General features: G+C 37.7%; 1 protein-coding gene across 2 annotated transcripts in view; it reads right to left on the bottom strand.

The window, feature by feature from the left end:
* LOC134743749 (forkhead box protein O) overlaps nucleotides 1-22213 on the bottom strand; it is a 132575-nt gene that overhangs the window by 16922 nt on the left and 93440 nt on the right. The window contains exons 3-6 of one of the 2 annotated variants that reach the window (XM_063677390.1): nucleotides 5279-5461; nucleotides 4230-4330; nucleotides 2071-2325; nucleotides 329-525 (exon numbers count right to left, since the gene is read on the bottom strand). In XM_063677390.1, the coding sequence (XP_063533460.1) occupies nucleotides 329-525; nucleotides 2071-2325; nucleotides 4230-4330; nucleotides 5279-5461 (736 nt within the window). Of the gene's footprint in view, nucleotides 1-328; nucleotides 526-2070; nucleotides 2329-4229; nucleotides 4331-5278; nucleotides 5462-22213 lie in introns of both variants that reach the window. The other variant, XM_063677389.1, reaches the window with a different exon arrangement.

Genomic DNA, 22213 nt, shown 5'->3' on the forward strand with positions numbered 1-22213 from the left:
GACCACGCTAAGTTGCACAGAATTGGCACTTTTAGGAAGATTTAGCGGAAAAAAAAACAGAACAAACATCATTTCAAGCAAGATCTGCCTTAGAAGACGTGCGAGCTTCGGGGCGGTCGCTTTTTACTTCGCCGTTTAGTTTCTTTTTATAGTGTTAGTATAGGTTATTACGGGATGAATCCTGTGTGATTCTAGGATATCACACTGGCTCTGCAACCGGATGAGTTTGAATCTTTGCTAGATTGGTCCTTCGCATACCCAGAAATCATTCACCCATTCATTCTACCCCGAACAACCAAGTCTACCAATCTCTTCCTTTAAAATCTACCTGTATGCATAATATCAGCAGGGTCGGCCGGTGGCGGCGGCCTGACGAAGTGGTCCAGCGCGTGTGGATGCGTGGGATGCGCGGGATGCGCGGGGTGGCTGAACATCGACGCGCACGCGCAGCCACCGTGCAGGTGCTGCGGGCACGAGTACGAGTAGCGGTAGCCGGTCGATGATGATGACGTCGTTGGCACGTACCTGTGGGGTTGGGGGTTAGTTGTCTTGAAGCTAATTTCAGGTAATTTTTTCGACTTGGACTGGTTGAGTGAAAAAAGGTTACCCGGTATTAGCGTGATTATAATAGTCATGGTAGTTTGATTTACAAGAGCTGGTGGTTAACGGCAAAAATTAGTAGGTATTTCTGTTACTCCAATTATGTAAAACCGATAGAGATGGAGTAGACGATTTTCATATTATAATTTTTTTCTTGTAGTCCCGGCATTGAATGGTTAAATATCATGCCCGTTAATAGAAAATACTTTTTAATAACTGCTATCACTTTAAATTATTTTCCGAACGAATTAACCCATTTCTTGGGGATCACGCAAAAATTCCGAAACCTATATTTTTTTCAAATATTTATAATATACATACATACATACATATAATCACGCCTATTTCCCGGAGGGGTAGGTAGAGATCACGGATTTCCACTTGCTACGATCCTGGCATACCTCTTTCGCTTCCTTCACTTTCATAACATTCCTCATACACGCTCGCCGGTTAAGGGTGTTGACCTGGCCTTTCTTCAGGATTTCCCCGATCTGATCACAGAAAGTCCGCCGAGGTCTGCCCCTTGCAACTCCTGTACAAAACACCCCCTCCCCCCCCCCCCGTAAAAATTCCCGGGAAATTGTTTCCCGTGTTATTAAAACACTTTTGTGAAAAAAAAAAAACTTAAACATTAAATTGTCACAAACTAAATTCTACTTGGTGCTAATAACAACCTCTAAATTTAAGCTATAAGAACCGCTTCTACAAAGAACAGATTTCAACTCATTTTAATAGGCAAGCAACATAAAAACTACAAAACAAAATCTGTTCTCGCTCAAGCGTACTAAATCTTAATCCTAGGGCATTTTAAAGTCGAAACATTCTCAAGTACAAAAAGTTATAAGTGTTCGGGATTCTGAGCTGTAATGACTCGATTTACTCAATTTCAGAAACCTGTGAAAGGTAAAAATAGTGCGTAACACATTTCTTATGTTAACGTTAACCATATATTATCCATATCGTTTGTATAGGTTAACCTTTGCGTTTCATAGTAGAGCTAATATCAGGTGAACTTTACGGCTCGGCGGAGTGAAAAAGTTCAAGTTTATGAACGAACTACTTATTTGTTGGTGTGACGCACAATTTCTCAAGTAGCAAAGAATGTTTAGGCCAAAAACAAGACTTAATAGAGATGCCACAAATAGCCTGTTACATATTAAACTTGAATAGTTACATCCAAATAGATGCGAAGCCAAGATTACAAAATAAAACAATGGAAATTATTATCACTATCTTTTTTTTGTCTTAAAACTTAATGTTCCCTATTAAAAGGAAAGTAGGGTATTATTATTAACTAAAAAAAAAATTGTAATAAACTTTTTCTTTTTTCTTAACGAAATCGGTTAAATATAACTTTGCTTTGACAACAATTCAAAAACAATTTTGACAAAAAATGCATTATGATGATTTGGGTCAAATTTTTAGTAGGGTCAGTGTATTTCCCTGAGATTGCTTCGTCTCAATGCTTACGTGTTTAGAAATGGATCGGCTCCCTGCAACTTCATTGAGTCAGCCAGCGACCCCGCCAGCTCGGCCGCCGGAGCGTACTCTTGGAAATCCGTGTTCGTGTAGTCCGTCCCGTAGTCGGTACTCGCCGCGTAGTCCACCCAGTCCGACTCCTGAGCGATGAGCGACGGGATCGGCGACAGGCGGCCAACGGACGACGCGTTAGACGACGCGCGCTGTCGGAACGTCTCCGCGTTCGCTGGCGACAGCTGGAAATTGCTGCTACGCGCAAGCGAAAAAGCGTCAAATAAATGAAAGGAAAACTTTGGATAGTGCCATTGCCAGTACTAGAGAAGACAAGTCAGTTCTGGATGTATAATTTTGTACCCATCTTTTGTATGAAATGTTATGTTTGGGTATTTCTGTCGCACGCTTTAAGGCTAAAAAGGCTCGATGGATTAAATAAATTGGGGTTTTCAGAAGTGAAGTTTTGATTGGTGCTTGTCTTTTTGTATAGGCGTCATTATCCAAAACTTTGTGCAAATAATCAAAATATTCAGCAGAAAAAAAACTTTTCTCCATGCTCGGAAATATTCACCACGGGAAGTTCTTTTTTATGGTCAAATTTAAATAAAAAAAATCAAACTATTATTGTCCTCTTTTAGCGGACGGGAAGTTATTACTGTATTGTTTTTTACTTTTTTTTAATCTACTAAGAAATATGCAAACAGCCAATTAAATATTATAGCCGCAGGCCGCGTCTACACGACCCGGTCATAGGATAGAGTGAGATAGTAAGATAAACGACCTTACATATCCCGTTCTTACAAGACCGTCGTGTATGATCGTGTGAATACTGCTTAATAAAATCAGACTATACAACTTTTATATTTTTTTAAGTATCTGATGCGTGCACACACAGCTTATATTGCACAATAATATTGAATGAACGAATATTGAATAGGGAAATTGTTTTTGACGTTTTTGATGTGGTAATTAATGGTGATTTTACCTTATTTTCTCGCATGTTTGGAGAAAAGCAGCACTAAATATGCCTCGGCAGGAATAGCAATTCGTGGATCGAAACTCGTCCAAGAATTGCTCTTTCCCGGCCTCTGCATTAATGTACTAGAGGAAGAGAAAACATGCAAATCTAATGCCTAAAGAGCCCTCTAACATATAAATAAAAATCGTAACGGTAAATGATGCGATCACTATAAAAGGATTCAATGGTCAGTGCGGAGATACGATTATTGCTATCTCTGATGACAATATAACGTTGTAAGAAATGTGCTTCGGCCGTTGTTGAGCACAGTGTTGGTAAACAGCCGAGTCTCTGAAGTCCTTTCAGACTCGTCTTGGAATCAAGCCAAAAAAAAAACATTAAAACTTGAGTCTTTTGTAGACCTCGGAGCGACAATTTTCTTTCTCCTATTTAGAGTTAATGAAGAACGAATTATGGAGAATTTTGACTTTGGCTCGACTTGGGACCTAAAACCATCGTCGCAAAGCCTCCTACGCGCAGTTTCGTGACAATGAGTCGAATACTTCCAATTTAGACTCGCAAGACTCTAGTTTTACCAACTCTAGCTGAGAACCAACGAACAAAGACCATCCAAAATAACTGTAGATTGTCCTTACTATCCGATATTCGGCAATAAAAAGGTTAAATATTGGCGAAATGACGAGATCCAACGTCCACATAACTCATCATCTAATGGTTGTGCATGATTTAAAACCTTTTATCATAAAGTACCAGAGTTGCTATAACTCAGTTTTATTGGCTTGGTCAACGCTTTATGCCGATGGTTTTATTATAAAGTGTATGTTTCGTGCGTGCCTCACTTTGTATCTACTAGTAATAAAATTTCAATATTTCGAACTGGATGCCGTTTAATAAAATATGGAGTCGCGTCGAAATTTTGGCAGGGGTTGGAAAGATTTGCCCGTGTAGGTAAATTGTTATGCTTTTCTGTCAAATTAGTATCACAACTATGTTGTTAAAGTGCATCGTGCTCTTTTATTGGCTCCAAGCCACGAGTGTTCCAGTTCCCGTCATATCTATGACTGTTATCTGATTCTGAAATCTCGTAACTAAGTCTAATAGCTGCTACCTACGTTCCAATGATAAAATCTATAATAATACCTCTAAAATAAGCGGGAAAATATGTTTGCTTACGTACCTGTGCATCGGTGATTCTGGGAACATGTCGAGACTTTCAGAGACGGAACTGCTGGGGCTGGGAGTAGCGTCGGCTGTGGCACCATTTCTTAACACCTCCGCCTAACAGAATAACACATTTCATTAATAAGCACAAAAATATCCTACATTTTCTACCACTGTCGAAAAAGGAATGTGGTATTGTTTTATTACAAACATGAACCCTTATTCCAATCTCTTTAATCCACTATAACTTTTAAACGGATTAAACAAATAGCACTACACTATAGGGTATTTGACTGTATTAAAAATAAATTGTTTTACACCATGCATTAAATAAAGCACCAGAAGATTAATAGAGAAACGTAGACAGCAGTTATTTTTAGACACAATTTCTATTTTAAAACCCGTTTAAAACTATAAAGAGTAGGTAATTTGATTGTGACGTCACATGCTAGTGTTTCATATAAATTCCATAGTAGCAAAATCGTTTTGACAGTTCGAAAAAAGAAACTGATTTGACTAGTAGTCAAATACCCTATTCTAGGTTTTATTTAGCATTAAAAATAACCCTTACGGGCAGCAACAACGCGTGAGCTTTACATGAAACAGTCAGGTAGTAAAATTTTGAATGAAATGAAATGGTATGTAACAGTAGTGCAAATTAATATGAAATACTTCATTATTTGATTGTTTTAAGTGTACGACAAAAAGCCTGCTTCACGTTCTTCCTAGTGTTAAAGAAGACGTAGGGTAAAACTGGTAAATTAGTAGGTTAACTAAGATTAAAAATGGCGTCACTAGTTAACCACAAAGTAAGGAAACTGGCTATGATAGTATGACATATTGTACATTGAATCATTAGTTCTTTGTGGGCTATGTAGGACTTGTCACTTGCCAGGCGTTTGTGGTTAACGCCAATAGGTCCAGTGGTCAGTTGCTGTTCTCTTCTCAAACTTGGACGTATGAAACAGCCCGTATCCGTAATTTGTCGGGCTTAGCGTCCGGGTTGATATATGTCACAGGCAGACGAAGTTATTACTTATAAACAACATTTTTAACGCTACCTACCTTCTTCTTGACTCTCCCTCTTCTCTTCTCAAACTTGGACGTCTCCATGGACGCCGCCCGTCTCCGCACAGACTTGCCGGGCTTGGCGTCAGGGTTGATCATCCACCAGGACGACTTGCCCGTGCCCTCGTTCTGCACCCGCATGAACCGGTTGTGCAGCGACAGGTTATGCCGGATCGAATTCTGCAATAAACATGCGGTTATGTTAAAATGGTCATTTATATTCGAATCACTAGGCGTATTCAATACATAGTGTTGGGAAAAACTGTCTTACATTTAAGTCAACTCAGTTTTATACACTTTAGACATTTAATAGGCGGCTGACGTTCTTGTTATATCTCTATACAACATTTATTTTTATATTAAACTTTAAAAGTGCCGATGGGGTCTTTATTATCTTTTTGAAACTAAAATAACTGCGCTCGTGACTAAAAAAAAACTCGAGAAGTCTTATGCGCAGTTTTACACATAAGACAGTGCTAACCAGCACTAGTAGGTACAAAAAACGTGAAGCTCTGCGCATATTAATGCGGCGAAGTATCAGCGAATTACTATGTTGTAGTGCCAGTGTAGTCAAATAGCTCGCTGAGGTAAAGGAGGCTATAAATAGCCGACCATAAAGCGAGCGAATTGGCAGGTCGGACATAATATATCTGGGCGACCACTTTTGCTAACCACAAAAATTCTATTTTAATTTTCGCTACCGTTAAAAGTTAGTGCAATAACGTGTCCTATCTCACACCGGCAATAAAATCTCACAACTTTTTCCCGTCGAAGGAATAAAAGCGACCGCAGCAACGAATGAAGTTTAGCAATAAAGGAGTCCATAAATAATTTTCTGCGTGCCCTGTGAGAACTGCCACTTACCGGTATCGTTTCGTCTTATGTAAATATATGAAGTTTTTCTTCTAAATCATAGGAAATTCGTGTCCTTCTTTTCTTTAAGCTTTTTCTCCGTACCTTACACGAAATAAACATATTACGAAATGAAATGCTATTAATCAAGGATAACAAATTACGAGTATATTATATTAAACAAAAAAAAACGTCAATGTGATATCTCGTATCTTTCCTTCCATCGTTCACGCGTTATTTAGCAGTGACGACATACCCAAGTCCGCATCCGCGATGCGTACATTCTGGTTACCACTATAGCTTATGTAAATCACTTTGATTTTCTCGCAGTGTGCCATGGAAATGTTCTGTTTGAGGACCGTTATGCAAAAATATGAAATACGCGGGAGCGCCGATTCATTTTTACCGCAGTAAGAGACTGTTATGGATCTAATATCTTTAAGGGTATATGTTCAGATTTTCCGATGGTATAATACAATTTTTCCAGTTTGTGTTTGAGACATTAACTCCGTAAAATGTGGTGCCCATGTCGCTACTGTTCTATGACGTCGTAGATTATACGGTTACGGTGTCCTCATTTGAAATATTTTTTATCCCCGACCGATTGGAATTTCAAACGATGTCCCATGAATGTGATGGGGTTCTGGTGTAAAGTGTAATTTTAATATAAGAACGTAGCTTCAATTTTTCGAGTACTAGAACTTTCTTCAAGATAGCTGTAGGTATTTTTTTAATCATTGACACAAATGTTATAATTTTTTTTAAATCTTTTGTTCCCAATAATCTAGTCCTGCGTTAACGTATTATGAAAGGTAGGTGAGGTATATAAGGCCCGACGGGTAATAAGGCCCAGCATTCAAAAATAGCAGTCGGGTCACTACTTTTTACTACAGGTTTTTATGATTTCAAACAATCTTGAAATTTTAATATTTGTAATGTGTTTGTAAGTAAAACTAGCTACTAAAAAATGATATGCACAGAACAGGCCTCAATATTTGACCCTTGGCTTTTTTTATATTTTTAGTATTCATAGCCCGGAGTAGGCTAATATACAACTTCGTTACTTTCCCTGCTCTTTATAATAACAACTTTGAGGAACCTATATTGAGTGAGTTTTACATAATATCCTAATTATTTCCTAAAATATTTCAGTTTAAATTAAGGTAGGCCTTATATGCCTCACCTACCTTTTAACATCATGGCATTATAGCGTGATATTAAAATGAACCTACGCAGTTAGTTTATCGCATACGAAGGACTCGAAACTGAATTACAAATGAAACATCATCTGGCGGGTTAATGTATGAGCAACAATTGGACGAGTATAAATCCAGCAAAATGTGGACAAGTCCGGCGATTTATCAAGTGTGAAAACACACGCAACAAATGGCCTGTCGACGGGCTGATGGATATGTCGCCAGGAGACCCTACCAGGCGTTTAAACACGACACGTCCGCAAGTCATGTCGCGGACATGTTGCTTGACAACTTGACTTACTCGTACCTATTAAATTATCACTTGGAAATTTATTATACTGTCTGAGTTTACATAAGTGCAATTTTACTGAACAGAGAATACTAAACTAAAAGAAGCGCACCGTCAATTAACTACGATAGTTAAGAAAAAAACAAGACTTACGTGATTAGTTAGTAGATATAAAATTAACTGATTATAAAAAAATGGGGTAGGGACGGGACGGGTCTGCCAATGAAAAAAGTTGTATTGATGAATTGAATACAGAAATAATATTTTGATTTGGAAATGAGGTGAATGGTGGTGATGATGAGCTCTGTACCTAGTGGAAGGAGATTTTTGTTTTCAGTTTCGATAGTTCTACTTGGTAATGTGCTAATAGAATACATTATCTCTAATGTATACAAACCACTTAAAACCACCAAAGGACTAGACTATCCTATTAACCTAGCGTCGCAGTATTTTAAATATACAGTAGAACCTCGATAAGACGAAATCCTCGTTAACACGAAATAAAATGCTAATCCCTTCCCTTCAAAGGCCAGAACCTCATTAGGACGAAGTAACTAACGATTCCCTTCACGGCTATCCAGTACAAATTTGACCTCCATAACTCGAAAATTTAAATTTGACCTCTATAACCCGAAGAAATAAATATATTATTTTATCACGTATACACCTCGTAATTATTTATCAACAAACCTCTGTAACTCAAAGAAAATATTAAGACCGTACTTTACGCGCATGTATAATTACCTCTCTAATACGAATTTTCCATTCGTTATACCTCTGTTACTCGAAACCTCTATAAGACCAATAAAAACCTTAAACAACCTCTTTAAGTCGATACCCTCTCTAAGAAGAAAACTCGTTAGCACGAACTTTTTGACATTTCTCTTCAGATTCGTGTAATCGAGGTGTCACTGTATATACTTTGTTGAACATACGGAATCTGTTGAAAATACGGGACAAAGCAATAATTATCTCTATTATGACCTTTTGTTTAATGCAGTTTTAGATTTTTACCGGGTTAACCTGAATATCCGAATTATTTATTGTCTCCGCTACATTATGAAGACTCGTAGTAGCGTTCAGGAAAAATAGCTATCGGCCCACGCACTACGAAAATGTATGTATCTAAAGTAATTGGTTGATTTCATCAGAGCAGTTTTTAACACCTCAATCTCTGATGGACTTTTAGATTAGTTGCAATTAATTAAATAAGTAAATGGCTAAGAATAGCGATTGCGCTCATTATATATAGCTCATATAACTGGATCGAAAATGGGAAAAATGAAGAAACTGTCTCGTGAAGTCATTTGACGTCACAATTGCGTCAGTCCCCCTTTTCGTTTTGCTTAAAATAACTAGATACGAGTACAATAGCTAATCAATTTAAAAACTTTTAATAACAACGATACGAAGTCTACAATTAAAGAATAGATAGAGTTCTATCAGTATCAGTATTATTTTTGGTTGTCTGATTTTTTTCATAAGGTAAGAATTTTTTACGTACTTAGCTTAAGACGTTTTATATTCCCTAAGGGCCACTTGCACCATTCACTGCCCCGGGGTTAACCGGTTAAACCTGGAGTTACCATGGTTACCAGTATAATTTGACAATGGGTTAACGGTTTAACCTTTTAACCTGGGGTTAGTGGGACGGTGCAAGTGGCGCTAAGTGTCCCAATTAAGATACATAGGTAGTTAATATATATTCTCACAATACTGCTGACTCGCACTAAGGTTAATCGATTTTTCTGCCTCCGCGGCATCACGTACGTAATACGTAGGCTTGTAAATTACCTGTTTTCTTTTTTCCGGGGCGGTATACATTACGGTTTCGGCCGTATTTTAGCATGCTCTGGTGGAGATTGAGCGGGCTGAATGCCGTGTTTTATGCGGACGAATCAAGAAATCATGAATATTATGTCATGTCTTAGACGTGACGAAGCTGACAATGTTTGACGGTTGGAAAATACAAGGTCAATCGCAAATCGAAATTTTTACTTAGGAATTGAATAACATTATAACATAAACAATCAGAGAATAATTAAATCATGATAAAGATCAACCTTTGGAAAAAATATATCCTATTAAAAATAATTTACCGTATATATACAAAATGGTCCTTAATGTAAATTTTGTTGAAATTAACTTAAATTAAATTAACAAGTCTATCAATTTTGAATCCAAATTACGATTGAAATATCCTAGCAATCCTTTGAAATCACGATTCCTATTAACAGTGCCTACAAATGAATCCCAAACTATGTCAAAGAATGTTAACAAGGTTAACCGTCTATCATATCGGTTCGCCCGAGTTTTGTCTACGGCAGGAATGGCAGGATTCGCGGCGCCAGCCAGACCCTTACAGGGTGAATTAACCGTCTCCTCGGCTCCCCTTAAATGCCCCGTCGACTTAAATTTTGTCGAATTTCTACTCTTTGCAAAGTAGGGCGAGATGTAGTAGGCTAGTTTTGGTGTGAAGTGTCGTTGCTGTGGTTTATGGAGTTGGTTAAGTACAGTTTTTAAGGTTTTCGCTACGAAGAAGCTTTAAAAGATGGTGGTTTAATTATACCTACTTACTGTACTTATAAGAAGTACATACCTATATGGACGTCGTTTTAGTTTTCATCATATTACGTACTTAGTTTAATGGTGGGTCCATGGTTTAATTAGGTGTCAAGAATACTTATATGTCCAGTAATAAAAATTATGTTGGTTTATTGTTCAGTAATAAAAATTAAAAACAATTATTTCCTTATGGTGGGACTAATAATTATAATAACGGACTTTTTTCTGTTAATATAACAATATGCTCGGTATCAAGCTACAAAATCGAGTAAGGACTTGTCGCCGCACCAAGGTGCAAGACGTGGGGTGCGTCTAAAATGGAGTTGGGCGGAACATGTTGCTAGGCAGAGTGATGGCAGGTGGAGTAAAATATTATCGGAATGGGGGCCGCTTTCGGATGAAAGAAGCCCCTGGCATCCGTTGGCTCGTTGGGTGGACGACATCCGGAAAAATGCGGGTCACTTCTGGATGAGATTAGCTCGGGACCGGGACAAGTGGCTTACTAGATGAGAGGCCTATGCTCAGCAGTGGGCGATAAAGGGGTGATATGATGATGATGGTGATGATGATAACAATGCGTAAGGTGCAAGTAAAACATAGTATCAGTGACTTTATCTTGCAAAACTCCTCTTCAGAGAAAACATATAGTACCTACTCGTACTTAGTAAATAAAAAGAAAAAAAATATATTTTAAGTTCTCGGATGATTGTACAAAAACCTTACCAGGTTATGAAAATAATAGAATGTTGTAATAGATATGTAGGTAAGTATATGGCTTTATGTAGCGATAGGGATGTAAGCAGTCGCTAAATACGGAATTAGGTTAGCAAATTTAAAAAAATTTGTAGAGGTACGCCTCTTGCGGTGGCAGAGCCAGCATCCATTTCAAAAATTTCATTTGAGAGCTATTTAGAAACTTAAAAAAACTGTTAATCCAAAGTCTACGCACTGTATACATCATCCACTGTTCTACGATATCATGTTACGCCATACTAAGCGAATTGAATTATGATTTTGGCATTTTATGGCCTCACGGTTTCAGAGGCAACGCGGATTGACGACCCCAAGCGGCTAATCGACATTGCCGATTAATATTTCCGGGCTCTCCATTTTACACATATCTAACCTATAGGGTATTTTATTGAAGCGTTGGTGGCCTAGCGGTAAGAGCGTGCGATTTGCAATCCGGAGGTCGCGGGTTCAAACCCCGGCTCGTACCAATGAGTTTTTCGAAACTTATGTACGAAATATCATTTGATATTTATCAGTCGCTTTTCGGTGAAGGAAAACATCGTGAGGAAACCGGACTAATCCCAACAAGGCCTAGTATCCCCTCTGGGTTGGAAGGTCAGATGGCAGTCGCTTTCGTAAAAACTAGTGCCTACACCAATTCCAAGCGGACCCCAGGCCGTGGCAAAAATGCCGGGACAACGCAAGGAAAATGAGGGTATTTTATTACCTATTTCGATAATATCTTGAAAATTATGAATGAAGGTTCCTCTTTAATTCCTAGTGAAAATAAGAGACACTATGGAAAATGGTGTCTCCGAAACGTTGCGCCAACGTTTCATCGAGCATCAGCCATAGAGTTGACTAGACGCAGACGCTCCTCGGGAGACGCTAGTGTGGGGTCTACAGACTGCGGGGGATACTATAATTTATTTTAATGTAGCCTTGTCAAAAAAGGCTTCTTTATTTTATGATTATTGTTAGTGTATCTAATTTTACCTGCCTTGTTATTAAAGTAGCAAATTAAATATTGGAAACACAACTGTCACATACCTACTAAAGGTAAAAGCATTATAACATTCAATAATGTCGTGCACATGAAAAACAAATACAATAATTATGTCTTTCGGAAAATAAACTAGGAGGTGTAGCTATTTTATGTATGTGTTAAGTTATTATGATTTAAAACATTATATACCAAATATACCAAAAGACAATTCAATAGAGTTAAGACATGAATCGCCTTGGGAACGTCTGAAACGCAGAGCGGTCGCGCAACCGAAGGATTCTGAATAATTCACGAGTGAGTCAGGGTGTCGCGGTTAGTCGTGAGCTGTACACTTACGCTACTTTAATTTTGTCTATGGTTCTGTATATATTGTATATGCTAAAATAGAATAGTGCAGTAAGTTGGTTAATATTGTTATAAGTTATGTTTGGACGTATTTATAAAGTTTGATTTCATTAATAAATATTAACTGCTGGCGACCCGTAAGGCGGGTTCCCTGTTCGTAGGCGATTTTCGCTAAATACGGTCTTCGACGTGTTATCGGCTAAGCTCGTAGCGCGTAGCTCGGGCTGACACTGAATGTGTTGAATATACAACTCCTTCATATAATGAGGGGTGGGTTCAGTCCAGCTGCAAGACGTTTAACCTCTAAATGCATGATTTTTTATTTTCGCTCCAAAATAATATATATGTTACGTAATTGTTTGCTAATTATGGGCAAAATAGTAAAAAAATTATAACATCGATTTTGACTGAAAAAACAATGTTAGAAGTTGCATAGACTAAATCATTATGTAAATATATAATTTTCAGAATGAGATATATGAAAAATCTTACTGCCATCAGAAATGTACACTATTTGTGATAGTTTTAAATATAAAATAATTACAAAACCCCAGAAAAAAAACGTCCAAAATCACATACTAAAATCATCAAACTTTGGATTTTTTCAAATTTTCCGACATTTTGTCTTAAAACGAATGTAATTTTTATAAATAAATAAATAAAACGGATTAGTTTTACTATTGAAATAATATATACTAGGAACAAATAGATTTTATCCAATAATGTCTAAAATTAGATGTTTTTGTTGTATAGGCTGCATCCATCACTATGCATTTAGGGGTTAAATAGCTTGGTGATGCTGATAATGATCTAACAATATTAAAAGTTAGAGTTAATAATAATGTGTTTAGTAAAATATGGTTTTGTCGATTATTGATTACAAAAAAGACACTAAAATCTTTTATTTTCTTACAAAGTTTAAAAGCTCTAGAATATAACAACGACCGTTAGTTTTTTGATCCGTCCTGTAAATGCGTCACATGTCATATAAATGCGCATACGAAAATTCAGTACGAATGATAGGGGCCATGGATGAAATTGCGTCGCGTAAACTATACGTTCTCATACTGAACCTGTTATTCAAAACATTACATGTGCAAATAATATTCTTGTAAATTTTACATAGTAGTATATGATATGTATATCAGTTACATGGGTCTCACCCAATCGCCGCACAGAGAACCAAATCGATCATGTTATGATAAGCCGAAAGTGGAGACGATCACTTTTAGATGTTCGAAATAAACGAGGGGCCGACATAAACAGTGATCACCACCTAGTTGTCGCCAAAATCAAACTTAAAGTGGCAAGAATCCAGTAGAGCTTTAAGCCAGCAAATCGCAAGTTCAATATCGAGGTGCTCCAAAAATCCACCACAAGGAAACGTTTTCAAGATGAACTCCGCGAGCGTTGCGAGAATATAAGTAAAACCCAGGTTAGCCTGGAAGAACATTGGAACTCCGTTAGTGACGCTTTTCGGAAAAGTTGCGAGGTTGTGCTTAGCTACGAGCAAAAACCAAAGAAGCAGTGGATCTCAGGAACCACTTGGGAGATGATCCAGGTGAGACACGAAAAGAAACTGCGGATTAATTCCGCTCAGTCCGTAGAAACTAAGGAAGAGCTAGCATACGAGTATTATTTATGCGAGTCCAAAATCAAGCGTAACCTCAAAAAAGACAAACGTACTTGGACTGAAGCCATAGCACAAAAGGCGGAGCTGGCTGCGTACTCAGGAAACATGAGGGAATTGTATAAATCTACAAGGACCCTCTGCAATAAACCTATCGCTGACAAACCACTGAAGGACGCAGCCGGAAACTTGCAGGTTACGCTGGAGCAGCAGCTTTGTACATGGCGAGAGCATTTCGCTGAAGTGTTTAGGGCCCCGCCTTCTATAAGGGAGACTACAGTCGTACATTGCCAGACTCTGCCCGATGTTGATGAAGACCCTCCGAGCATAAGCGAGATCATCAAAGCAGTGACATCGTTAAAGTCTGGCAAGGCACCCGCTAACGATGGGATCACGGCTGAGGCTCTGAAAGCGGATGTACATCTCACCGGTGAAATTCTCGAGCCACTACTGACGCGCATTTGGGAACAGGAGCAAGTTCCAACATCATGGAAGGAAGGCATCATTATAAAACTACCCAAAAAAGGAGACCTATCCCAATGCTCTAACTGGAGGGGTATAAATCTGTTACCCATTTGCTCAAAAGTGCTGTGCAAGATCTTACTCTCGAGGATGGCAAAAGTGATCGACAGCAAGCTCAGAGATGAACAGGCAGGATTTAGACCAGGGCGTTCATGTGCGGACCAGATCAACCTCTTGCGAATGGTCCTAGAACAATGTCGGGAGATGCAGTGTGAGGTTTTTGCTCTATTTGTGGACTTTGAAAAAGCCTTCGATAGGGTAAAATGGGCTAGCATATGGAGGGTTCTGAAGCTTAACGGTGTGCCAGAGAAGCTGATCAATATTATCAAAGCACTCTATCATGGATCTTCGTGTAGAGTGCTTCACAAGGGAAAACTCACAGAGAGTATAGATGTCACAGCAGGCGTCAAACAGGGTTGTTTGCTTTCCCCACTGCTATTCCTGATGGTGCTCGACGACGTGATGTGCAGGGTTACCAGCAGAGGTCGAAGAGGCTTGCCTTGGACATCCGAGAAAGACCTCGAGGACATCGACTTTGCAGACGACCTCTGCCTCATAGCAACCACCCGTGAGCAACTCCAGGACAAGGCAGAAGATCTAGCAGAAGAGGCTGAAAAGGAAGGATTGCGCATTAACTACAAGAAAACAAAGGAAATGCGCCAGAACACCACCGATTCAACTTCAATGCTGATCAAGGGAAACCAGATTGAACAAGTGGCTAGCTTTTGCTATCTGGGCAGTATTGTCGACCAGAGTGGAGGAACGGAAGCAGACATTGAAGCACGAATAAACAAAGCCCGAGCCGCATTCGGCCAGCTTAAACCTGTGTGGAACTCCTCTACCCTGACGAGAAGAACCAAAGTGAGGATCTTCAATTCCAATGTAAAGGCCGTGCTGCTGTACGGGTGCGAAACCTGGTTTGTCCGCAAAGATCTAATGACGAAGCTCCAAGTGTTTGTGAACAAATGCTTAAGGCAAATCCTTCGCATCTTTTGGCCTAACTGGATCACAAACGCTCACTTATGGAGAATAACCGGACAAACACCCGTGCACAGGGAGATACAGACGCGGAAATGGCATTGGATTGGACATATCCTCAGGAAACCTGACACCCACCTATCCAAAGTGGCCCTGACCTGGAAGATGCCCGGCAAGCGGAAACATGGTCGCCCTAAATCCACTTGGCGTCGTTCTGTGGAGCAAGAGCTGGGTGTATTGGGGATGGGGTGGGAGGAGGTTACCCAAGCTGCCCAAGACCGTAGTCAATGGAAAGACAAGATTCGGGCCCTACACCCCAGCAAGGGGTAACAGGAAAAGAAGAAGAAGAAGATATCAGTTACTAGTGAAGGACTGAAAATTTAATCAATGGGTATAAAATGGTCTACGGTTAGAAAATGTAAATGCATAGGTAATTATCTAACATAAGATGCATCAGGGTTTTCAGTTTGATCAGAAATGCAAAAAATCATAAAAGTCTGTATTCCTAACCATTCATAGTAATTTACTGTAATATGTAGTTTTACTTAATTTATCTTTGTCTTTTGTATGTTATACATATATTAATTTTGTTTTTCTTCTTGTTACCTCTCGTGATTGTTTCACCGGATGGTCTCATCGGAAGATCAGCGCTGAAAGTCGCCAGCAACATGCTGAGGAGAGACCATTTCGTGGCACTTTCTCTTTTTTATGTTTTTCCGTTTTGTATAATTTTATGTTTTTGTGTGCGTGCTCACGAATAAATTATTTCTATTTTATTAAGCCTAATGATATATGACCACGGGTACTAAGTAATAACAAAGAAACCTCATTGAGTTTGGATTAGGTAAAAATGAAACCAGATGTCGAAGTGTTGCGTGACACGTAGGTATGTTGTGGTTGGGTTGGGTATTGACCTACAATATGCAAACCACAATGGTACACACACAGCCGAATTAACCCAGTCTTTAAGAAGTCAATAAAAAACACTGAAATCTTAGTTTCCAAGACCAAAACGAATTAAGATACATTCAATCGCCCAGTCGATCAAATTCCCATCAAGTGTCAATTCTATCAATAAAACCAAATCTGAATAGAAATTGGAGCCATTCCGAAAATCCTCGAGGTGTTAAATCAAATAATAAATAATTCAAATTAGGAAATCGCGATTACACAATAGGAGGGCAGGAGGGGGGAGTGAGGCCGAGGCCGCAAACGTGACGGCACTGGGAAATTCGGAAGAAAATCCAGACGTGTCAACCGCCAGTGACAAATTTAATTATTCAACTTAACGAAACGTTAGCAAGATGACTTTTCCTGGCGCCGATAACTAAGTACAAATAAATTCACTTACAGCTGCCGAAGCAAAGTTTAACTTGATAAAACATTGAAATTTTAGTAATTCGATTGTGCGGAGGTTGGATTTCGGAGTTGGCCTGATTTGAATGTCATTTCGAATCATTCTCACGTTTGAAGTCGCATAACCACCAAGCTAATGCCAGTACCGGGAAATAATTACATTTTCACGGGGAACAGTGGCTTATTCTGTGTCAGGAATCTCATCTGTAATTAATTCATTGAAATTTCGGACGCATTTGAAAAGGTAAATTAAAATTTATTATTTTTTAATACTTGAAGATAATAGTCGAATAAATATTTTTCGAGGTTTAATCTATAAAACTACTTTTTATTCCACTATATCACGGGGAAGAAACATGTAGACCCTTTGATGATAAGTGGTCACCGTGGGCTTCGAACGCCTTTAAATGTCACAAAAATAATCTAAAAACGTGTTAAATTATATGTATGTATAAATGTGGCTCTGATTTTTTTTTGGCGTAGGTTGAAATTATTGTTGAAGAACTCTAATGTAAAAAAGCTTAAGTATTTAAAATAATCAAATTAATCTACATAATACCACTAAAACCTTAAGAATTTTGTAGGTGAATGAAATGTTACAGCAAAGCTCAATGATGGATTCCACGAAAAAAAAAAAATCTCTAAATATGACATGCCAAGTTTCCTTGGGCTTATAAACGGGTAATTGTGTGAATTAACCTCACAATTCCATGAGATGAGAGAGAATTTAATATAATTTATCGAGTTTTGACTCTTGAAGAAATTATTACGTTTGTTTCGAGGGCTCAGAAGTTAGAATGACAAGGTACTAATTCAGGTGACTTATTCAACTTTCAATCCAAACGTATGCGTTGAGAATAAAATTATAACAGTTTGAGGGCGTAATTTAATAAATCAATTATGAGAATCTAATATGTTAAATGAATAAAGAGAAATAATACTTACTGTCAACACAAAATATGCCGAAACGCACGATTACCCCTATTAGTCTACGTAGGTATAGTATTATTTCAGGATTTTGTTACCATGCAAAAAATATCTATTTTAATTTTTTTTACATCATGCAAATACTGTCGTCCGTGCGCTTATCTATTTCGATATAACTAGGACCAAGTTAGAACTATAAATAAAAAAAAGTACATACAAATGTAATTAAATAAAACGCAAGTAATAAATTTAACAGCGTTAAAAAGCTTAACAGAGCAGGTTTTGATTTGATATTTAGTGTGTGTTTGAATGTTTATTATGCATTAAGATACGAGTACATAATATTGCATACAAAACAACATTTGCCAAAAAGCTTGATGTAAGAAACCCTAATTCAAATATTCTCCTATTCAACCTTAGAAAAAAACCTCAACCTATCTTAGGCAACAGCAAATAAATACGCAAGCGTGCTCCAAACTACGGATCCGTGGATTTATATCTGGGTTCCGTATAAATCACGTTAATGGTCCGGCTAATGTTCTGCTGAGATAGGTGTAGGCAAAACAGAAGAACCCATAAGAGCTCTATGGTTTTATTGCTTTCTAACTTTCTAAAGCGGTCTATGGTGTTGAAGTAGGTTCTTATGGTCAATTGTGATAAAAACTGAATTAAGTGTGCTTCTGCAATAATTTTTGTCCATCTGTTACGAATTACGAATATTCAGAAATTCCGACGTAATTTAATTAAAATATAATATTGGTTTTTAAATATGAGCTCAAATACCTACATTTTTTTTAAATATTTTGTAAAAAAATTGTTTTAATATTTTTATAGCAAATAAGACACTTGCAAAATAAATAAGTAAGTGCCATTGCTGCGTCGTTAAGAAATCATTTTTAAAACACCAATTCAATGTATGTATTGTGGTATATATGTCATATAATTACTGTCAAAAACGTTGAATCACAAACTTTATTGAAATTAATTACTACAGATCTCAAAATTGACTTCTAAGCAGCAGGCAACAATAACCTTTTATCAAATATAGATATAACTCTGTAATAGGTGGATACAGTCTAAGGAAAAAACGTGCCTCGAAAATCACGAAAATTTGATTCTCGATCAGACGGCGCCACTAGCTTTGGCCTACTATCGTATAGAGGGCGTTGACGGTTTAGTATGTTATTTATAATTTTAACGCATATCAGTGAGTGAAAGGTCAAAATCATATAAAAATAATTAATGCAAATAAAAAAATCATTTATCTATATTTCAATACATTTAAACGTATTAAAAAAATATATTTTAGATTTAATTGTGAAATTTAGTTGTGAATTTACAGTGGTTACAAAATTTACTATGACAGTACCGCTCTATCTTATTATATCCTCTTTGCTTTTATACAACAGAAATCAGGCTATCATCTAATCGCAGCAATTATTAGCTTGGTGGTATAACTAATTAAGCTAATCGATAGTTCTACTAGTGCTTTTAGATAACCTTAAGTCAAGGATCCGACCAGGGTCTACTCCGGAGCTGTTTAATAATTCTAGAGCAAAGAAAACTGTCTTTATTGCTTTTGATATAAATTATGCTGGCAGAGAAAAATATGTAAAAAATATCAATTCAATCGCTGAAATTCGAAGTTTTCCTTAACTTTATACTCGTAGAACAAATAGACAATTTAGACAAATTCATATAAAAATATATATGGTATGAGTCATCTGTGAATCATTCGGCAGGAAAAGTAAAAACAATATTTTCCATTTTGGCAGTCTGTTAGTATTTAGTCTGAGCTACACGAGAGCAGAAAAATTTACATGTACACATTTGTTTTCAAACAAACTGGGAAACGGGTCGCGTGGGCCGATACCTATTACTCGTGATAGTGACGAAGGCAGTCTTATCAACGACCTCGTGTCGATATCGCACTATATATAGACCCAACAATACCCAACAAATGCGGAAAGATATCTTGTATAAAAGTCAAATCCTTAAACGAAAATCATAAATCAAATAATATCGTCCATATTTATTTGCAAATTGTGTAATCACTACTGATTTCTTTCATCAATATTAGCGTATTCATGTCACAGGTCATCATGAACAATGTATTTTTTTATTAACAATAAAAAAGATAAAAATAGAAATGTTTTATTATAAATAAATACATATATTGGGCATTCTTACACAAATTGACTAAGCCCCATAGTAAGCTCTAAAAGGCTTGTATTATGGGTACTCAGACAACGATATGTATAATATACCTATTAATACTTACATATATAGAAAACACCCAAGACTCAGGAACAACTATCTGTGCTTATCACACAAATAAATGCCACTAGGCCAGACCGGTCGTCATCATCATATCTATTTAAATATATGTGCCGTTTTCAACCAAAAGGGTACTTATTGTCGCTTGTCAATACGGCGCTCATACTCATACTCATACGGCTCATATGGCGCTATTTCCTTAAAGCTTCAATTTGAAATCAACCTTATCGACAACCGACAATGTGGTACCTTTTAGTTGAAAACGTCACATATGTCGTCGTCATATCCATTTAAATATCTCTGGATCTACCGTAATCACGTTAAACCGTCAAATCATTTCACCATCCCAAAGATAAGTAACAGTTAAATAAGCGATTTGTTGTATCGTTATAATTATAATGAAAAGTGAATTTTATATACTCCGCGGCGGTGTGTGGCCCGAAGTTGGCATTTGCCCAGATCTAAATTCGACAATGATTGCTCTTGACCACACCTAAGATGTTCCGTGGTAAGAGTGAATAAATAAATGAAGAAAACGTTGGATGGAAAGCGCAAATTCTTCACATACTTTCTCATAATTGTCATAAAATATAAAATGAAACCCAGCGGTGTATGCAGACTGTAAATTTCGAAGATACGTTTAGGTACTGCACCCAAATGGGTAAAATAAATATTTATCTAATGCAAGGATTTTTTGCATCCATTGGTTAATAGAATAAGAATGACTGTTTAAATTTTATACCCGATTGTACGCGAATGACGATGGAAAATTAAAACGTTCTATTCTCGACAGATAATAACTATCGAAGCCTAAGTGATCCCAAAAATGTTAAAAAATGAGGGGAGATATATTTTGCGGCAGAGAACGAAAACACCTTTTCAGCGATAAAGGGGGTAACCCATGAATGGGCCGACGATGAGACGGTGGGAACCCTGGAGCACCAACTAGCGGTGCCAGTTTCTTAATGGAATTGTATAAGACAGAAAAAATACCGGGAAGGTACAATGGTGCGAGTGGTGTTTGCAAAGAGCAAGATTAATCGTCCAGAAGACGCGCCCGCGGCCGGTATCTGCGCTTCCCGCTTCCACAAAAATTAATCATTTTTAACGCGTCATTGTCGCGCGCGCTCTCTCCCACGCGTGAAACTTCCCGCTAATTAAATAAAAATTAGGGGACCGTTTGACAGATCGCGATCTAATTTTTCATTTTCAGATTTTTACGTGACGAATTTTTACATCTGCCATAAAATCCTTTTGTCAAATTAATGATGCTCGAACCGGAAATTCCGGAAAATCTCTAATACCCTCGCAGATAACGAAAGAAAGAAGAATTACATAAAGCTTTCAGAAAGTGTGATGTAATCTCGGCTCGTTTCCATAAACTTAATGGCGAAATACCTATCACCGAACTTACATATCGCTGTTATAACAACCCAAGTTGGCATATTTGTTACTGCCTCAGTCAGCATATTCGCGTCGAATGACCGCCAATTTATGTGAAAACTTCTTCAGGAGCATGACCTATCTATAGCAATAAAACTTTCCACTCGTCAAGGCGCTCGCTATCTGTTTCGAGAAGAATATCTTAAGTAAATATGCCAGGTTAAAGTTTTCGCACGAAAGTTTATGGCTCGCCTGCGCAATGTGTCAATTCTAGAAGTGAAATATGGCATCGGAGTTGCAATGTCGGGTGAGACGCTTCCGCGGCGCGCGGTGCGTCGGCGGAGCGGCGGGGCGCCGCGTGTGTTAACAGATACAAATCTGAAAGTCCGACAAAAGCTTCTACTGGTTCTTTAATAAAATACTGATATTTTTGCTACTATAGTAAGCGGCTACAAATGCTTAGTACTCCTAAACAAATGGAACAAAACTTCAGTATTGCATATGCATTTTACCAAAAATCCTAATATTGTTTCTGTGGTTCTGTGTAGGTATACTGCATCCCTGACTAATCAAAATTTCGTAACATTTAAGAAAAAGTAGTTAACCCTATTTGGACCCGGTACAACTTCTAATGCATCTGTAAACATTTCAGCACATTAGTTTGCACTTTTAAAAATACCCAACATACCAAAAGGTGCAAAACGTTCCTTGTCATAATATTTTATACGAGTATGTAGCAAAACACAAATGTCATTATGCACGCAAATCGATTTGGCGCCCATAAATAATATCAACTCTGTTCCAAGAGTAATCAACGTGAATGATGTATTTCGATATAAAAAGCTTATAGGTAGTCGTGCCTTGCGGAACGCCC

This window comes from Cydia strobilella, chromosome 8 (assembly GCF_947568885.1).
Source record: "Cydia strobilella chromosome 8, ilCydStro3.1, whole genome shotgun sequence".
Lineage (NCBI taxonomy): Eukaryota > Metazoa > Arthropoda > Insecta > Lepidoptera > Tortricidae > Cydia > Cydia strobilella.